Raw genomic sequence first — 20,632 nt, forward strand, 5'->3', positions numbered from 1 at the left:
AGTGGCAACTGTTTTGAACAATGCAGTTCTAGATAAAGCAAGGTGAATATAAATTGCAAATAACTGGTTTTTTGTTTTGTTTGTTTTTTTGAGATAGGGTGTCACTCTGTTGCCCAGGCTGGAGTGCAATGGTGCAATCACAGCACACTGCGCCCTCAACTTCCTGGGCTCAAGTGATCCTCCTACCTCAGCCTCTTGAGTAGCTGTGACTACAGGCATAAGCCACCACACCTGGCTAATTTTTTAATTTTTATTTTTAGAGACAGGGTCTTGCTCTGTTGCCCAGGCTGGAGTGCAGTGGAGTGATCACAGCACACTGCAGCCTGAACTTCCCGGGCTCAAGTGATCTTCCTGCCTCAGCCTCTTGAGTAGCTGTGACTACAGGCATGAGCCATCATGCCTGGCTACTTTTTTTATTTTTATTTTGAGAGACAGGATCTCGCTCTGTTGCCCAGGCTGGAATGCAGTGGTGCAATCACAGCCCACTGCAGCCTCAACTTCCTGGGCTCAAGTGATCCTCCTGCCTGAGCCTCTTGAGTAGCTGTGACTACAGGAATGAGCCACCATGCCTGGCTAATGTTTTTATTTTTATTTTTAGAGACAGGGTCTCACTATGTTGCTCAGGCTGGTCTTGAACTCCTGGGCTCAAATAATTTTCCCAGCTTGGCCTCCTCTCAAAGCGCTGGGATTATAGGTGTAAGCCACTACACCCAGCCAAGAACTGGTATTTTTATAGGCATTCCTGACTTATCCAACAAGCTATCCTAGCCCAACATTAAGGCCAGAAGCAATTATTACTGTAATTTTGCTCCTTCATAGATATTTAATTCAGGGATTAAAGGATAATTAACTAGGGGAAAAAGAACCAAGAAGAGACAAAAGGCTAAAAGAAACCAACTTAAAAGATGAGGGCAGAAAGTAAATCTAATATAAATTTTAAAAGTCATGGCTCTTCCATTATTTGAGATTAAAAAAAAAAATCGTTAACATTTAAAGGCAAAGTGACAGTTCCTGGTTAAAAAGTAAAAAAAAAAAAAAAAAAAAAAAAAAAAACTTTCCCGTTTACAAGTAACAATTACAAGAAATGAATATACCACTGAAAAACTAGGGCTATATGTTTTTGTCAGTGAGAGAACAAAAAATACCCCAATCTTACCCAGAGGACATGGTACCAGACTGAAGTTCCACCGAAGTCAATGTGGAAATCTGTATAGCTGTCTTGAACTCCCATTAAGCAATATTTCTGAACAAATGGCTTGGGAAAGACTGAATCATCTGGCCAATAATTTTCCACCCAGGAAAGTTTTTTGGCTATATCAGGGACCTCCACCAATTCAGACATCCTTTCAAAAAACAAACATACACACACACACACATCATGCAAATTAAAAATTCTTAAAAATTGCTTTTCTCATCTATTCCCAAACCAAATAATTAAATGGAACTTAAGGTTAACAACAACACTTAAAAGTTTAAAACACATGTTTTTTTTGTTTTTGAGACAGAGTCTTGCTCTGTCGCCTAGGCTGGAAGTGCAGTGGCGTGATCTTGGCTCACTGCAAACTCTGTCCTGCCAGGTTCAAGAGATTCTCATGCCTCAGCCTCTCTGAGTAGCTGGGATTACAGGCATGTGCCACCACGCCCAGCTGATTTTTGTATTTTTAGTAGAGAGGGGGTTACGCCATGTTGGCCAGGCTGGTTTTGAACTCCTGGCCTCAAGCGATCCACTCACCTTGGCCTCCCAAAATGCTGGGATTAAGGCATAAGCCACCGTGCCCAGCCAAAAGTTTAAAATACATCTTATTTCTAAATATCTCTGAGTGTCCCAATGCAAAATTTATAACATTGCTACCACTGGACAACTTTAGAAGTCACAACTATGTTTCTTCCTAAAATAAATACATCATTACACTACATCTAGCTAACACTCAGAATGCTAAACCAAAATACCCAGAACTACTCACTTTGTATCTGAAAATTCAAGGCTGATCACATTTAACACTTTTGGTCTGTTAGGATTCATGAAGTATTTAACATAATTGTGAAGTGTCATTTTGCTGTCTGCCTGCCTCGCCACATCAATGACATCTATCACTTTGTCACCACCTGCAGAGAAAAATTACAGTGTTATTATTGGACTTAAGAGTTACATCAGCAGATGCTCTAATCAAAAAATATTTTAACTTGGTATGACAATTAAACCAACTATAAAACTGTGTAGTCTAGACACGGATTTTCCCTATACTCTTAATTTCTCAAGTTCAACTGGACCTTTCAGGAAAAAAGGGACAATTTTTCAGAGGAAAAGGAAAGCAGTAAGACAGAGCTGCACAATTTACACTGAACATAAAAGTGTATATGGCTTACAAAGCTTTCTGTATACCAATGATATCTTGGTGTACAGCTCATAATGACAAAAAAATACATTATACTGACATGTAGAAATTGTGCAACATTGTCTGGATTTCAGTTTTCTCAGGCATAAAATGAGGAGATTGACTTTTCCCTTTCACTTTTGTAACACCTAAAATATTCTAAGGCTATCATTTCAAAAAAAAAAAACACATCACTCATTGGGGAATTAGCATGCAAGTTGACCAGGATAATTTCTGCCCTCCTGATATTGTCTTCTAATATTCTCCTTCAAGAAAAAATTAGTGATCGTGAAGCAAAAATCAGTTCACATTAGTACCAGTGTCCGAAGGCCTGAGTTCCAAATTGTGATTAATTTATAGTTTTCATATAAACCCATGAGGTGATGTTTACAGACCACTGCACTGCTACACTAGGAAGCATAATTTGTTTGACAGTGGACTATGGGATAAGGTAGAATTCAAAATATGGCAATACTGAACCAATCTGAAATAGAAAACAAATAAATGACATTTTCTTACTTTAATGCAACTTCATATAGGTTAAGAAAGTCTTGCCTTATAGACTTCTTTATCATCAGGAGGCAACACAGTTCTGCTCATAGTATTTAACTGAAGTGCTCTGCCGTACCAAAAAGTTAGCTATCAAGCAGTTTGAGCATTTTTTTCCTGCACATGTATTACACTAGCTATTTGTTTTGCAGATGCTATCTACGCAAATAGGTTCAGGTTAATCCTTAGCCCCATCCTCTCACTTGTCAAATATTCAAATTTAGCTGAATATGAAGTTACGATATTTAGTTAGATTTCCTCAGTGAAACAATAATCAATGAGAATTGTCAACCAATGGCTCGATAAAGGGACAAGTTCTCAGATATTCCATGCTGAGGAGATAATGTAGTAAATATACAATTTTGAGTCAAAATAGATTTGGAATCTAACCTCAAATATTCTCTATCTACTGCTGACAAGAAATGACATCTACATATAGTCAGCTTTATCTGTAAATATCACGAGAATGAATGAAATCACTGAAAATGTCAACAACATGGCAAGGGGTATAGGGGTTCCCCCCTTATTTCTCATGTCTTTCTGTTTCTTTGGGGAATTTTCAAAATCACAAATTAAGTCCAGACATCATTAAATGGCAATATTCACCAAGTCATTATTATAAAAACAGGTTTGAAAATGATCTGCTCTTTTTACTACCTTTCCTCTAAGCAGCAGCAAGTCACAAAGCAGACTCCAGAGGACTAACTGTGCAGCTGGTGTACTGGGATCTGGGAATTTTGCACCTGTATTCTACAGATGCCTACAACCAATCCAACTTTCCAATATCTTCTTCCTGGTATCTGTATCTATCCCTCAGTAATGATTTTCCCTAAGCAAGTATCAGAAAACTTAATGGCACAAAAGAAAGCAGCAGGATGAAGCTGAGTAAATAAGAACAAGTAAAATTGTCATTCTGTTTTTCTGACAGTTGTAGGTCTGCTGAGAAAAACTAGTTTTCAATATAGATGATACTAAGCCTCACTTTTCTGAGCAGAAAACTAAATTGACATTTCTTCATTTAACCGTTAATATTACCAGGACTATCATTTTTACTTTTACCACGTTTTCCCAGGTACTTAAAGAAATAAAGTTCGTACCTACATAACGTTCCACATCCATCACAGAAAATGTAGGTGGAGGGAGCCTGAGTCCTAGATCATCTAATTTAGGGACCATAATAGGGACATCAAATCCATGTTTCTCCAGATATCTTTGTGTCAGCTGGCTGCCATGCATCTTTATAATTATTTCATCGGCACTAAGGAAAAACATAAGAATAAAAATGTCATTTTTATTGGTAAGGTCAGTTTAAAAAAATTACTGTAGTGATGGGTTAATTCATATACTGGATTATCTATATCAGTGGTTCTTAACCTATCATATCTCATTCTTCTTTTAATGACAAATGTTTTGTAAATCTCCTTTTGCTAACCTAAACTAAAATTTATAGATAGTGTAATATACATAATTCAATACATACAATTAGAAATATATATAAAGTGGTCTAAATGCAAAAAGAAAAAACCAACCTAGTGTATAGTAAAATATGTACAAGTTGAGTATCCCTAATCCAAAAATACAAACTCTAAAATGCTCCAAAATCCAAAATGTTTTGAGCATTGAAGAGCTCACTGGAGCATTTCAGATTTTCCGATTAGGGATGCTCAGCTGCTAAGTATAATGCAAATATTCCAAAATCAAAAAAAAAAAAAAAAATCTGAAATCGTTTCTGAAACACTTCTGTTCCTTAGCATTTTGGATAAGGGATACTCAACCTGTATTTTAGTATGTAAACTACACTAGAAGACATCATAAAATAATAAGATGCTTACAACTAGTTGTAATGAATGGTTAGATTTAAGTTAAGTAGAAACACCAGAAGCCACTTGATACAGGATACATAGAAATTTAGGAAAGCAAAAGGTAGAGTGTGCATTAGAATAAAAACTAGTCAGGCCAGGCACGGTGGCTCATGTCTGTAATTCCCAGCACTTTGGGAGGCTGAGGTGAGTGGATCACCTGAGGTCAGGAGTTTGAGACCAGCCTGACCAACATGGTGAAACCCCATCTCTACTAAAAATACAAAAATTAGCTGGGTGTGGTTGTGGGCATCTGTAATCCCAGCTACTTGGGAGGCTGAGGCAGGAGAATCGCTTGAACCTGGGAGACGGAGGTTGCAGTGAGCCGAGATCGTGCCATTGCACTCCAGCCTGAGCGACAAGAGCAAAACTCCATCTCAAAAATAAATAAATAAAAAATAAAAACGAGTCAGATTTTATCTGACTATAAAATTCTACACAACTATCTAAAGTCTAATGGAACATAGAACAATTAATTCTTGTTCTGCATATTGAAAGATGACTAGCATCCCTGGTCCCCGCCCACTGAGACAAGTGTCCAAAATGTTCCCATTGACAACTACTGATTTAAATGACCCGTTACAACCAGTATTTAGTAAGTCTTTTTTTTTTTTTTGAGACGGAGTCTCGCTCTGTCATCCAGGTTGGAGTGCAGTGGCGCGATCTCGGCTCACTGCAAGCTCCACCTCCCGGGTTCAGGCCATTCTCCTGCCTCAGCCTCCCAAGTAGCTGCGACTACAGGCACCCGCCACCACGCCTGGCTAATTTTTTTTTTTTTTTTTTTTTTTTTTTTAGTAGAGATGGGGTTTCACCATGTTAGCCAGGATGGTCTTGATCTCCGACCTCATGATCCGCCCACCTCGGCCTCCCAAAGTACGGGGATTACAGGCGTGAGCCACCGCGCCAGGCCTAGTAAGTCTTAACACTAGGTAGTAACTTTAAGCCAAGAATGGTTGGATCTCCAGTTGCCCTCTCTGATGATCAACACGTTACAAGCATTACATTAACATAAGTGTAATTTGTCCCTTTGCCCACCAGATCTCTTCCAATGGGGCATTCCAGTTTTTAATCTCCCAATTGCTCTACAGCTGCTATACATTCAAAATTAAGTGCGACACTTGCCTTAAAGGTTAAAACACAATAGTCTCCACTTATACAATCAGATCTTAACTATGTGATGTCATCTGCTGCCTAGGTAGCAAGAAGACAGGAGATGCTGGTTCTCTGAATTACTGGGCTCTGATCTTCCCATCCTCTCAGTAAGGCAAGGGCAAGGCTAAGGCCTAAGAAAACTGAGTCCTTTCCTAGATAATCTTGTTCTTCTTCATTTGACTCATCTACTGAACTGGAGCTCTGTATTACCTCTTAGTTTCCCCAGTAAGCACCCACAATTGTCCCTCCTTCCCCCCAGCCTCTGAGGATTAAATAAATCCTTCAACTTCACTCTAAGGAAGAATTTTAAATCACTTGTATTCCCTGATCTCACATGTTTGGTGTTTTACTTCCCATTTTGATCAAACATATATAATGACAAGTGTTTAAAATACAAGTACATTTTTTGCAAGAGGAAAACTTGGAGACAAACTAAACATATATGGGGATGGTTAAGCAAATTATGGTACCTATAGATTACTGCATACCTCACAGCATTTAGGGAGTGAGGCAAATCTATGCATACATATGGAAGGATATCTATGAAACATAATAGAGTAAAAAAGGCAAATTGTACAACACTATGCATAACATAACCCCATTTTAAGAATATTATATATATCCATACATCCATGTACATAAATGTTTTAATGTTTTTATGTAGAAAAGGGTCTCAAAAAACTTACACTAAGTCTTAAAATAGGGGAGGGGAAGATAACTCATTCACTTTATTTTATACACTTCTGTGTTAATCATATCAAGTATGTGTAATTTAATAATTACTGCTATTCTACTACGGTTTGAAATGATGTAAAGCTTTATGGCATTAAAACCCAAAGACCCTGAACTAATGGTAATTACATTTTGGACATTTGTGATCATCTCTATAACCCGTTCTCATTTGTGGTCACTGGCAGTAAAGTCACATAAATTATTAGGCCAGTGTTTTTAACACTACATTTTTGTGTCAGAAACCTATTTAGAAAAAGAAAGCTATAGCTCCTCTACCTGAGAAATGGACACTCCCCACTGACACTAAATTATACATACCATTTTAGAGAGCTCACAAACCTCTCTTAGGCCCACCAACAGAAACAGTCTGAAAACTTTGGGCCTAGGTGCCAAACCAATCAAGCATGAGCCAATAAAAAAGAAAACATGCAAACATTTCTCTTACAACTTGGAAACTGATAAAAAAGAATATTTGAGAATAGGGTATTTAACACCACAAAAATCATGTGGAAACACTACATTTTAAATATGTGTTCTTTCTGTCTCTCAACAGACCTGAGGGAGCCAACAGTAGATACTTATCATTATATGTTTCTGCGTAAGGATTAAGGGGCAGGGGGCTAGAGAGGAATTCTGAAGACTGAGGAGAAATAGAAGGGGTTTTATCGTTTCAGGATCTGAAATAATTCCATAATAAGCTGCATGTGATACTGTGATTTAAATTTAAATTGTGCTTCCCCTCTTTAACAAGCCTGACTATGATCTTGTGTAAAAGCCTATTAAGCATTATCACTTTAAATAGATGTCAGGCAGTGAGTAGGAAATGATCTAAATTAGCATGATTAAATGCTTTATAATGCTTTCCACTCTCTTTGAGCCAGACAACTCAAATACATTTCATTATTTTTTTAAAAATCAAAAAGCCCACCCCTGCAGTGGTTGTGTGTGCTTCTGGTGGACCTAGGGCAGAGATGCATATAAAAGCAATGGAGAAAAAGCAGAGTTGGGAAAACAAGAGAAGATGAGGCAAAAGAAAAAAAACAGGTAGCAGCTGCATATCGTAAGGAACGAAGTACTGGGAACAACTCCCTCAGATTAGCGTATTTCAAACTTTTTGGACGTGGCCTACGCTTAAATGTTTTTACAGGGTGACACAGTGTACATATACATGTAACAAAAGTTCCATGAAAATATGCTTACTTACTGCTATTATTTGGAATGTACTGATACGTTCCTATGTCATTAAGGAAGAAAAAAGGTGAAAAGCTGGCTGAGGACAACAATGGGTTGCAGCCTAAGTTTGAAAACATTGCCTTTATATAATGGCACTCTATGAGACAACATTCTTACATTCTTACATTTTCTTTTATCAGAGTAAGTTTCCATACCTTGGGAAGACTCGAGAGCGTAATTCCTTAATGAAAGTTCTAGTTCCAGCTTGCACTGGTTTGGAACCATCATCAATTTCTGTGTAGTCATGCCTGTGCCAGTTCCTCCTCTTTTTCACTGGATTTTTAAAAGATTAAAAAAAAATGATTTTGGTAACTGGTGATACTATGTGCTTTCTAATCATTATATCCAACATAATCAGAAATAACAATTGTAAGTACATTAAAAACACTCAAGTTTTTAATGCATTTCCAGGCCTGAGAATTTTGCTTAATGTAATGCTGCAATTACAGACAATTAACTGTGGATTTTTAAAACTTACTCTTTTTATTTCAAAACATATAAAATTAAAGCAAGGAATTCAAATCAGCAGATGGAGCCTTTTATAATGTCCACACTTATAGATACTATACAATTTCCAAACTATATACAATTATGATTTTCATCAGAACATTAGGTCCTAATACGATTATCCAGATAATCCAACTTGTCTTCTCAGGACAGGGCCTTTTATCTCACATTAGAAATCTATTCTAATAGCATCATTCCTTCCTCTTTCATGTGAAGACTTACTCCCTAAATAAGCACAGTTACACTGACATAAAGAAGAGCAGGTGACTGAGTCATAATTAAAGAAAGACGGGTAGGATGACAAAATAAATAACTTCATCATTCATTCCAATGCTAAGACCCTGTAATTCTACAGCTCTGGAAAGCTATGACCTTGAGTAGTCACAGCAATCGAAATCAGAAGATTTGGATTTGATTCCTACTTTAGCCAATAGCTTTCTTTGCAATCTTGGGCAGGTCACTTAACACCTATGGATCCAGATTCCTCAATGTAGGAATGAAGGGGTGGATTAAACTGCTAATTTTCAAAAGTGTGGAAGAACCCTTCACAAAGGGGAGATGGAGAAAAAGCCAAGGGATGATCTCTGGACCTCATTCCTCTTTCCAGCAGAGTGGCACCACCTACAGCTCTTGTGTGTTCTATCAATGTACAATTTCTGTTTTAAATCTGTTTTTTTTTTTTAAGCTTGAAAATTACTCTTAAGCCTAAAACCTCTACGATTCTGGAAAATGTACTGATGTCTGCAATTTATTTAGAAATGCATCCAAAAAAATAAGATGGGTAGACAGTAGAATAGTTACATGGATAGACATGTGTTAGGGAATGTAATGAAAATGTTAATATAGAATCTAGATGATAAGGCTTATAGGTGCTTGCTGTAAAATTCTTCCAATTTTTCCTATATGTTTGAACATTTTTACAATATGTTTTGGGGAAAACAACTTTATGATTCCAAGTTATTTTAAACCTTTCCCGCCTTACAAAGATCATAGTAATACAACAACATTGGGTCCTCATGTGGATAAGAAGTCACAATAATTAACAGAGGTGGAAATCAGGCTTATTCAACTATCTAAGAGTCTAAAACGAGATTCCCAAGTAACTTATGGCAGCCAGATCTTCAATATGGAAGAGGGTAAGTCCCATAAAAAAAAAAAAAAAAACTCACAAAAATTTAGAATCACAAAGCAAACTTCCTATGAAATTCCATTAAAACATCCTTTGCATGTTATTTTTTCTCATTTAAAATCACTCCTAAATTTGAGTGTATTTCATTCCAGATTTTTTCTACTATATGTAGATACATAACTCCATTTTTATTTATTTATTTATTTTTTTTGAGACAGAGTCTTGCCCTGTTGCCAGGCTGGAGTGCACTGGCATGATCTCGGCTCATTGCAACCTCCACCTTCCAGGTTCAAGCAATTCCCCTGCCTCAGCCTCCTGAGTAGCTGAGACTACAGGCGTGCGCCACCACATTTGGCTAATTTTCTGTATTTTAGTAGAGATGGGGTTTCACCATGTTGGCCAGGATGGTCTCGATCTCCTGACCTCGTGATCCGCCCACCTTGGCCTCCCAAAGTGCTGGGATTACAGGTGTGAGCCACTGTGCCCAGTCCATAACTCCATTTTATCTTCAACTGGGTTCACAATGTTTATCCTGCTTATCTTTCTTATTATATAATGAGCATTTTCTCCTTACTATTTAAAACAGACTACAATTTTAAGATGTAGATGTACCATATTATAATCATTTTTTGATTCTTAAGCACTTAGTTCATTCTGAATCTTTCTTCAAATCTGAGATTCATGTTTGTATATATTGTTTCCCTGATTAATTCCTCAGAATAAATTCTAAGAAATGCTAGAAGAAAGATCAACATTTTTAAGATAATTGCTACATATTACAAAACTACCTCCAAAAAAGTGGTACTAGTAACTTACTCTCCTTACTAGTATTATATAAGAAGCATATTTCATACCCCTGGGTTAACAATGGGCATCAGTACTTAAAAGAAAAAGAAAAAAAAAAAAAAAGGCAGCCCATTTGATAGGTAAAGTATGATATTGCATTTTTAAGTTTTATTTCTTTTTTAAGACAGGGTCTCCCTCTGTCACCTAGGCTGGAGTACAGTGGCGCAATCACAGTTCACTGCAGCCTCGAGCTCCTGGGCTCAAGCAATCCTCCTACCTCAGCAACCCCAGTAGTTAATTTTCATTTTTGCAGAAGAGATTAATCAGTGAAGTGAATCAGCTTTGGAATTAGACTGTTAGGGGTTCAAACTCCAGCTCTGCCAAATAGCTACATAAAAGGGCTAGCTAGATCATTTTTCTCATTTCTCACATGGAGTTGTTATAAATATCAAAGAAGATAACATAGGTCAAGTACTTACTTACCTACTATAGTGCCCACCATGTAATAAGCTGCCAATCACTATCATTTCCTTTTAAATGTGCTGACTTGGAGGAGGTTAACAGAAGGATACAATTGTCCTGTTGGGCCAACATGCTAACCATAAAATCAGCCACTGTGTAACAGCTGACTGAATTTCTTAAAGGAAGGAGGTCAGTGAAGGAATATTTTAGTAATGGTTAAAGGGAAAGGAGAAAATTTTGTGTTTGGATTGCACGTGCCTAAAGAAGACAGAGAATATATATTTAAGTTATTTGTGGGCTGCTTTTTGATACCTGCCCTCAAATAGAGTTCTTAATTCCCATTAAGAGGGTAAAGTCTAAATTCACCATATTAAGTAGTAACTGGCTAAATGGTATCAATAATAAGGACTCCTGGGGAATCTCTGAAACCAACAGGAAACCCAGGTAGCAAGTAAGACAGGCTTAAGAGGCCAGGCGCAGTGGCTTACGCCTGTAATCTCAACACTTTGAGAGGCCGCGGCGAGACCAGCCTGGCCAACATGGTGAAACTCCGTCTCTACTAAAAATACAAAAATTAGCCAGGTGTGGTGGCACACACCCATAATCCCAGCTACTCGGGAGGCTGAGGCAGGAGAACTGCTTGAACCTGTGAGGCAGAGGTTGCAGTGAGCCAAGACTGTGCCACTGCACTCCAGCCTGGGCGACAGCACAAGACTCCGTCTCAAAAAATAAATTAAAAAAAAAAAAAAAAACAGAGAGAGAAGCTTAATAGCAGAGGGAAAGGGATCAAAAGGGATTAACCAAGTTGGGGATAGAAGGTGAGGAGTAGGGAAGCTGAGCCTTAAATCAAGACAGAATAGATGACTGGATCTTGGGCCTTTTCCCTGTAAGTACTCAGAGCTGGACGTCTGACCAGAAGATAGCCAATGCCTGGTCTTACATTCTTCAGGGATGAGAAGCATAGGCAAGCTTCTCTCTGAAGCATAATTATTCAAAGTGAAGTCGTGATCCATTATGGATTGTGTAATCAATTTAGTGAGTATAACATGTTTTTTAAAAAATTAAATCATATAGGAAAAAAAATGGAGTGTATCACATTATTCTTGCCTCATAGTTACTTACTATTTCATAGAAGTTAAATTCAAATTATTTCATTTTGCGACTATATAGTTAAATTCTAAACTAAAACTGCTATAAATTTTAGTTAAGTCTCCCTTGAGATAACATCATATTATTTATTTACTTTCTCCAAAAGTTACTCCCAGTCAACAATTATTTCAAGTTATATATCACATACTCAGTGCTAGCCAGAGAAAGATCATTTAAAAACATTTATGACAATAAACTAGTCAATTACACATGTAACAGTTCCACCAATTTGCTAACCTCAAGTTTTATGCTGTATACTTAACAAAAGGAATAGCCTCTATTTTAAAAGGAAATATTTTAATGTATTCAGGTAGCTTAAATTTTTAAGTATCGTACAAAGACATTAGAAAAATTACTAATATTTCTAACAAAACAAATGAGCAGTCAGTTGCCAGTAAGTCTCTTTTGAAAAAATATAACAGAACAAAATGTCTACTCTATTGGAAAAAAGTACTAGAAAAAAAGCTGCATGTAAAATAAAGAGGTCATGTAAGTTACCTAAAACCAACCCAAGTGTGTATATCAAGGTACATTCAGGCAAAGGTTTTAAAATGACAAAGCCTATAGTTTTCCCTTTAATTTTGTGAATATAAAAATGCTAGTTTGCAGCCTAAAATGTCAAAATAAATAGTTATTACAGGCCAGGTGTGGTGGTTCATGCCTGTAATCACAGCACTTTTGGGAGTCTGAGGCAGAGTTCGAGACCAGCCTGGGAAACAAAGTGAGACCTTGTCTTTACAAAATATCAAAAAATTAACTGGGCGTAGTGAAGCATGCCTGTGGTCCCAGCTACTCCAGGGGTTGAGGCAGGAGGATCACTTAAGCCCAGGAGGTCAAGGCTGCAGTGAGCTATGATAGCACCACTGCACTCCAGCACGGGTGACAGAGCAAGACCCAGTCTCAAATTAAAAAAAAAAAAAAAAAAATTTATAACACAATCCAAGCCTTTTTCTCTCACATTTGCACAATAACAACATTTCAATGTATTTTTCTGAAGCATCTGTAAAAGATTCTGAAGCATCTGTAAAAAGCTGAAAATAGATATCATTTTAGGTGTGATGTTGGTCCACTCCAAAAGATGCCTGAGGCTTCCCTGGCTTTGCTCTCCCTTCTTAGGAAGAAGAGTGTGGTCAGAAACCTGGTCTGGTGTGTCCTTGTATCTCTACTTCCTCAGATCTCAGGAAGGAGTTTCAGGCAGAGAGGATGGCTGGGCAGGACTCCAGGCCATACTCAATATAGCAACCAAATTCAGAAAATATAAGCAAAATTTTAGTTTATCAATGCTCTCATTTTCTCCTTAAAATATAAGGCATATGAGTGCATTAAAGTCTTATTCTGTATACTCTCCTAAAATACTATTAAAGATCTTCTATTTGTGAAGAGAGCAAAACAAGTGAAATCAGTTTCCAGAAACAGAAAAATTTTACTTTACCACACTTCTCAAATTGAAAGATATCAAACTATGTAGTTGAGTTTGGGGACTCTGCACTGGCAATTAAGACTGACAGTACATTTCCCCCCTTCATCTTTTGACTTAATGAAACAAAAACTACATTCTAAATACCTTGAGCAAAATCTTTCCCTACAGTTCTTGAAGGGTGTAACATAACTCCTCAGAGTATCATTAAAGTATTACCATGTACATGTAAGTTTAAAATGTCAGTTTTTCTGAAATGTCCATTTTTATTTAAGCATCTAGTACTTACTCAAGGAGGAACCGTGTAAAACTGCACAGTTGGGACAGTGATACAGGTCAATGTCAATAGCATGATGTTCTTCTACTCCAACACAGCTAAAACAAAGAAAACCAAAATCAGTATGTAAGTAAGTTGAAAATCTTCGCTTAACTATAATACAATGGTTGGAATTTAGCTGAGAAATGTACAACTACCTCACCAACACATTTTTGTAGAGCACAGAAACACATATAAAGACAATTTTATTCTGTTCTCTACAAACTTGCTAAGTGATTGTGAGGGAGAATATACTATACTCAAAGTAATTCTCTCCTAGCAGCAGTAGAGACATCAGAAATACTGCAATTATAAGCCATAAAATCCTCAACCATTATGTAAATGTCACCTGTTATTACATGTCAATAAAATGAATCAAAAGATAAATCATATTAAAATGTGAACAATGATAATACAATATTACAAAATTTGTGGGATGAAGCACTTGTAAACAGAAACATATAGCTTTAAATGCATCTGCTAGAAAAAAAGAGGCTGAAATTAATGAGCTACGTATCTACCTCAAGAAGTTACAAAAAGAATAGACAAAAAAACCTTAAAAACAGAGATAGAAGGAAAAATAAAGAGCAGAAATCAATGACATAGAAAACATGTAATACAGCATTGAAGACAAAAATTGATTCTTTGAAAAGATTAACAAAGCTGGCAAACCTCTAGCAAGGCCAAGATAAAAGACAAAAGGCATAACCCATTTTAGGAATGATCCTAAAGACATTAGATATAAATGAGGATATTATGAACAATTTTATGCTAAGAGATTTAAAATATTAGATATGGGCAAACCTGAGTCATGAGGAAATAGAGTGCCTGAATAGTCCTGAACGATCATTTAGTAATTTTAAAAATTGACCCACAAAGAAGACTCCAGGCCCAGATGACCTCACATGCAAGTTCTATCAAATATTCAAGGAATAAATAAATCTAATATTATACCAAATTTACTCCAGAGAGTAGGAAAAAAGGATTTGCTCCCTAACTCGTTTAATGACAGCATAACCTTGGTACCAAAACTTGGAAAGAATTATAGGTCACCCTCATTTATGAGTAAAGATGCAAATATCAGGTTGGGTCTATCCCAGGAATACAAGGTGGTTTTTAACACTAAAAATCTTAAATCAGTGAAACTTACCACATTATTAGATTAAAAGAAAAATATCATATAACCATTTAAAAAGATTCAGGACGAGTAATTGATAAAATTCAACATTTATGTATGATTAAAAAGTAAACAACAAAACCTCTTAGCAAGCTTAGAGGATACTTCCATAATCTGGAAAAGGGTACTTCTAAAACATCCTATACAAATAACATGAAAGCAGTCACTCTGAGATTAAGAACACAGCAGCCGGGTGTGGTGGTTCATGCCCGTAATCCCAGCACTTTGGGAGGCCGAGGCGGGTGGATCACGAGATCAGGAGTTCAAGATCAGTCTGGCCAACATGGTGAAACCCCGTCTCTACTAAAAATACAAAAATTAGCTGGGCATGATGGCAGGTGCCTGTAATCCCAGCTACTCGGGAGGCTGAGGCAGGAGAATCACTTGAACCCAGGCGGCAGAGGTTGCAGTAGGCAACAGAGTGAGACTTCATCTCAAAAAAAAAAAAAAGAACACAGCAAGAATACCTGCTCTTACTACTGAATACTATTCAGTGTTCTGGTGAACACTGTGCTGGAGGATTGAACTGGTACAGTAAAATAAGGAAAAGAATTAAAAGGTATAGGAATTAGGAAAAAAAGCTGTCATCTGCAAATGCTATGGTTACACATGCAGAAAATGCAAAAGAATCTATAGAGAAATCATAAGAATCAAGAAAAAGATTGTTAAATATTAGTATATAAAAAAATCCTAGTTCCATAAACCAACAATATAAAGCTAAAAAGTGAAATAACATACCATGTACAACTGCATAAAAATGTCAAGTACACTGGAATAAATTTAACAAAAACTATGCAAGGCTTCTTTAAGGAAAAATATAAAATATTATTGAGAGACTTTAAAGAAAACCTAAATAAAGGGAGATATACATCATGACCATGGGTTTGAGGTTCAATAATGTAAATAAATTAATTCTCCTCAAAGTGATTTATAGATTCAATTTAATTCCAATCAAGATCGGTGGAACCTGACAAGCTGGTTCTAAAATTAATACGGAAATGTACAGGGCCAAGAATATGCAAAGCATTCACAGAAAACAAAAACAAAAACAAAACAAACCCCCCACCCTAAAACTCTACCAAGTATCAAGACTTATTTTAAAGCTCTAGGAATCAAGGCAATATGAAACAGATGCCAGTGCCCAAAACCAGATCCATGTATATGTGTGCACTCATGTGTAACAGGAGGCACAGAAGAGCACACGGCAAGAATAAACTTTTCAATACAAGGTCCTGGACACTTTTTATATAGCCTCTATATCAATATCTTCTATATATGTACCTTTTTATTTTAAAAAAAGGTATATTGGCCTGGCGGGGTGGCTTATGTCTGTAATCCCAGCACTCTGGGAGGCCGAGGTGGGCGGATCACTTGAGGTCAGGAGTTTGAGACCAGTCTGGCAAACACGGCAAAACCCCAACTCTACTAAAAATACAAAAATTAGCCAGGCATGCTGGTGAATGTCTGTAATCCCAGCTACTTGGGAGGCTGAGGCAGGAGAATTGCTTGAACCCAGGACGTGGAGGTTGCAGTGAACCCAGATCACGCCACTGCATTCCGGCTTGGGCAATACAGTGAGACTCTGTCTCAAAAAAAAAAAAAAAAAAAGATATATATCTTTGTTAAAATAAAAAGAAACACATACATAAGATATTTATGTAAAATATATTTATATAAAATAGGCTTGATATTTTATATATCCATAAATGATATATATATTTATATATAATATATATTTATATATAAAAAGATATTTATATATCTTTTTAAAGGAAGCAAAATAAAATTATTTTGCTATCTCATAACATAAAAATTTATTCCAAAGTAGATGATAAACCTAAACACACATAAAACACAAAGTACAAAGGTTGTATAACATAATATAGAAAATATCTTTATGACTTTATGACAGGAAGGATTGTCTTAATCAAAACACAAAAAGCACTGTCCATAAGGGGGAAAACTGGTAACTTCAGCCATATTAAAATAAACTCCTATTCATTAATCTATAAAGAGTGAAATGATAAGCCAGAGTAGCAGAAGACATTACAATACAGGTGGCCACCAAAGGAATTATACCCAGAATATACTGAACTCTTACAATTCAATACAAAAAAAAAAAAAAAACCCATAGAAAAATGAACAAAATACTTGGATAGGCACATCATAAAAGGAACTCTAAGTGGCTGAATCACACATAAAAAGGTGTACAACCTCCTAAGTAACTGGGGGAAATATAAGTTAAAAGCACAATAAATACCACAACATACCCAACAGACAAGCTAAAACTAAAAAGCCTGATGATACCATATGTTGAAGATGATGTAGAGCAATAGGAACTTTAAACTGATAGTCTGATACAGCCATTGTGGAAAACAATTTTGCACTAAAACTGAAGAATCATATATTCCATGTTATTCAATGACCAAGCAAATCCTCTTTTAGGTAAACACACCTTAAAGCAACTCAGGCACATGTGCACCAGGATACCTACCTATACAGAACCGCTTATAGAATCATTATTTGTGAAGTCTATAAATAGTAAAATGGATACAGTATATTCTCATAACAGAACTCTATAAGGTAATGAAAATTAAAAAAAAAACTCATGCAATAAATGAATGAATTCTACAAGTTAATCGAGGCGGGCGGATCACAAGGTCAGGAGATCGAGACCATCCTGGTTAACACAGTGAAACTCCGTCTCTACTAAAAATACAAAAAAATTAGCCAGGCGTGGTGGCGGGCGCCTGTAGTTCCAGCTACTCGGAGGCTGAGGCAGGAGAATGGCATGAACTCGGGAGGCGGAGCTTGCAGTGAGCCGAGATGGTGCCACTGCACTCCAGCCTGGGTGACAGAGCAAGACCCCGTCTCAAAAAAAAAAAAAGACATAAAAGAGTACATATGATATTCTATGTATGCAGAAAATTCAAAACTAGGGAAAGCTGAAGTATACTGTTTAGGGATAATAAAACTATCTTAAAAAAACAAGGAAGAGATGGATCTTGAAAGGACAATGGATTCCTCTGAGGACTGTCATCTGAAAAGGATGGCAGGTGGTATCCTGGGGTTCTAGACGATTATTACATGGGTGTACATTTTATAATTATTGATTAAACTGTAGATTTATGTTTTAGACACATTTCCTCTATTATTCCACAATTAAAATACTAAATAAAAATACACAACACAACTAATACACAATTAAAATACTAAATTTCACAATTAAAATTCTACCCACAACCATGTAAAAAATTAGGTAAACAAAAATCCTGAAATGTATTAATCTAATAACTACAACAAAATATCAAAAGCAATAAATCAGAGACCTCCGGATATGCAAAAACAAGCCTACTCTCACCTGAGAGAACTCTAGTACACTTGCTACTGTAAAGTCTTTGAGAGTTTGAGTAGAGCTTGCTGCAATCCCAAAAGGTCAAAACCAAAAGATGTCAACAAATAACATGACATTGCTGCCTGAATACTGAATCCACGTAACTAAATCAAGCTATTACACTTTGCTTTTCAGTAGAACATAAGTTTACTTTAATTGTCCAATTTGGATTTACATCACTTTTCCCATAGAAAGCAAAAGGTGAATATGCTGATTGTTTAAAAACTTTTTAACTGAAAGACTATAAATTTCCAATTCAATAAATAAATGTTATACAAAATTGTATATATCTTGACATACAATTCCCTTGGTCCATAGTTTCTTATAAGAGACTCAAAAAGGTTCCTGTAACCCAAAGAAAAGGTTAAGAATCATTGGATGGAGAAGGCACACTTCCCGACTTCAAACTTACTTAACAAAGCTATGGTAATCAAGACTGTGGTACCGGCATAAGGATAGACACACCGAATAGAACTGAGAGTCCAGAAATAAACTCTTACATTTGTGGCCAATTGATTTTTGGCAAGAGTGCCAAGATCATTCAAGGGGGAAAGAAGAGTCTGTTCTACAAATGGTATGAGACAACATACATATGCAAAAGAATGTGTTTGGACCTCTACCACACACCATATACAAAAATTAACTCAGATGGATGATATACCTAAAGGTAAGAGCTAACTCTACAAAACTCTTGAGATAAAGCATGAGTAAGTCTTCAAGGGTTCGGATCAGAATATGTTTTTTTAGATCTGACACCAAAAGCACACGGGACAAAAGAAAAAGTAGATAAACTGGTCTTCATACTACAGTCTAAGGGCTTCTATTTTTCTCAGCTAAGTTTAGTGTGAGACACTCAGCTGAGTATGGAAAAAGGTAGAGAGGTATGAGGAAAGGAAGTATAAAAGGGGTGATCTGTAGAATGAAAGACTAAGAAACACAATAACATTGCTAGATAGTGTTGAGAGTCCAAATCCACCTGAGGTTCCAGAGTCCAAATCCACCTGAGGTTCCAGACAGACAATGAATTCCAAACAGGCACACACACACACACATACACACACACACTCTCCCCCTCATGCTGAAATATAATCCACAATGTTGGAGGTGGAGCCCAGTGTGAATTGTTTGGGTCTCAGGGGCAGAACCCTCAGGAATGTCTTGTGCTGTCCTAGGGATGGTCAGTGAGTTCTCATGAGATCTGGTTTAAAAAGGTATAGCACCTCCCTCCCACTCCCTTGCACCTCTTCTCACCATGAGCGCACCTACTCCCCCTTCGCCTTCTGCCATGATTGAAAGCTTCCTGAGGCCTCACCAGGAGTAGATGCCGGCACCACGCTTCCTGTACAGCCTATAGAACCATGAGTCAATTAAACCTCTTCTCTATAAGTGACTCAGCCTCAGGTATTTCTTTATAATGATGCAAAAACAGCCTAATACAAAACCATTTAAACTGCCTAATACAAAACCATTCCTATGTATTTATGTGATTTTTTTTTCAACAATATTCACCCATGTGGTGCAGACCCAGAGTAGGAAATTGGATTCATCCAGAATTGGGGTTTTTGTAGGTAAAGACCAGAAAAGGAGTTCCTGATATTTACAACGGAATTAAAGGATGACCTGTGAAATGTAAGTGGTCAAAAAAGATGTGAAGACAGAAGGTAGTGAGAAAATAGTGAGATGATCTGAGGGGTCTCAATGGCTCCCAGCACTGAGTCTGTGGAAGGCCTTGAGCAACTGACCTATAAGGAGGCGAGATTATGCCCAAAGAGTAGAATGTTCAGAATCTGACATTTCCGAGGTAGCATCATCTATAACAGTGATAAGATCCAAGTGTGGAAATAGTGTGTGGCTAAAGGGCAACAAAAAGATCACTGCAGATAAGTGAAAAGATGCATGAGAGCTATCTCTGCATTCAATAAAACAAGTTCAAAACCAAACCTCCCTGATTTTAAAGCAAAGTTCATTAAGTGTCAAAAGAAATAGGTGCTATACTCCCACCAAAACAGAAACTCAATGTTAATAGATGCCAAGTTGGCACTTTTTCAATAGAAACCCCTGGTTTGTCTTGTCTCACCTTGACCATGGCCACATTCCTCACTCCTAAGAAGTGACTGTGACACCAAAAGAATTAGAGAAAAAAATGTTAGATGTGTCCTGAAAAACCTAAACCAGCATATCATAAACTCTCCATGAACATCTAAGATACATAAATCAGAATGACTCCCATGAGGGCTAGGGAAAAAAGGAGAGAAACGGACATTTCAATTAGTTAAGAACACCTTGGGCTGAACATGACTATTAATCTTCAGTGATGTATGAGTTCCTCTCTCTAGTGTCTACTTGTCATCCCACCTCACCCCATTTAATCTGTTTTATGAAATGTCAGTGAAGG

General features: G+C 36.9%; 1 protein-coding gene across 2 annotated transcripts in view; it reads right to left on the reverse strand.

The window, feature by feature from the left end:
• KDM7A (lysine demethylase 7A) overlaps positions 1-20,632 on the reverse strand; it is a 96,810-nt gene that overhangs the window by 42,697 nt on the left and 33,481 nt on the right. For both annotated transcript variants that reach the window (XM_054495251.2, XM_054495252.2), the window contains exons 2-6: positions 13,640-13,725; positions 8,056-8,173; positions 4,022-4,182; positions 1,965-2,106; positions 1,157-1,343 (exon numbers count right to left, since the gene is read on the reverse strand). In XM_054495251.2, coding sequence (XP_054351226.1) covers positions 1,157-1,343; positions 1,965-2,106; positions 4,022-4,182; positions 8,056-8,173; positions 13,640-13,725 — 694 coding nt within the window. The remainder of the gene's footprint in view (positions 1-1,156; positions 1,344-1,964; positions 2,107-4,021; positions 4,183-8,055; positions 8,174-13,639; positions 13,726-20,632) is intronic.

This window comes from Pongo pygmaeus, chromosome 6 (genome assembly GCF_028885625.2).
Source record: "Pongo pygmaeus isolate AG05252 chromosome 6, NHGRI_mPonPyg2-v2.0_pri, whole genome shotgun sequence".
Classification (NCBI taxonomy): Eukaryota; Metazoa; Chordata; class Mammalia; order Primates; family Hominidae; genus Pongo; species Pongo pygmaeus.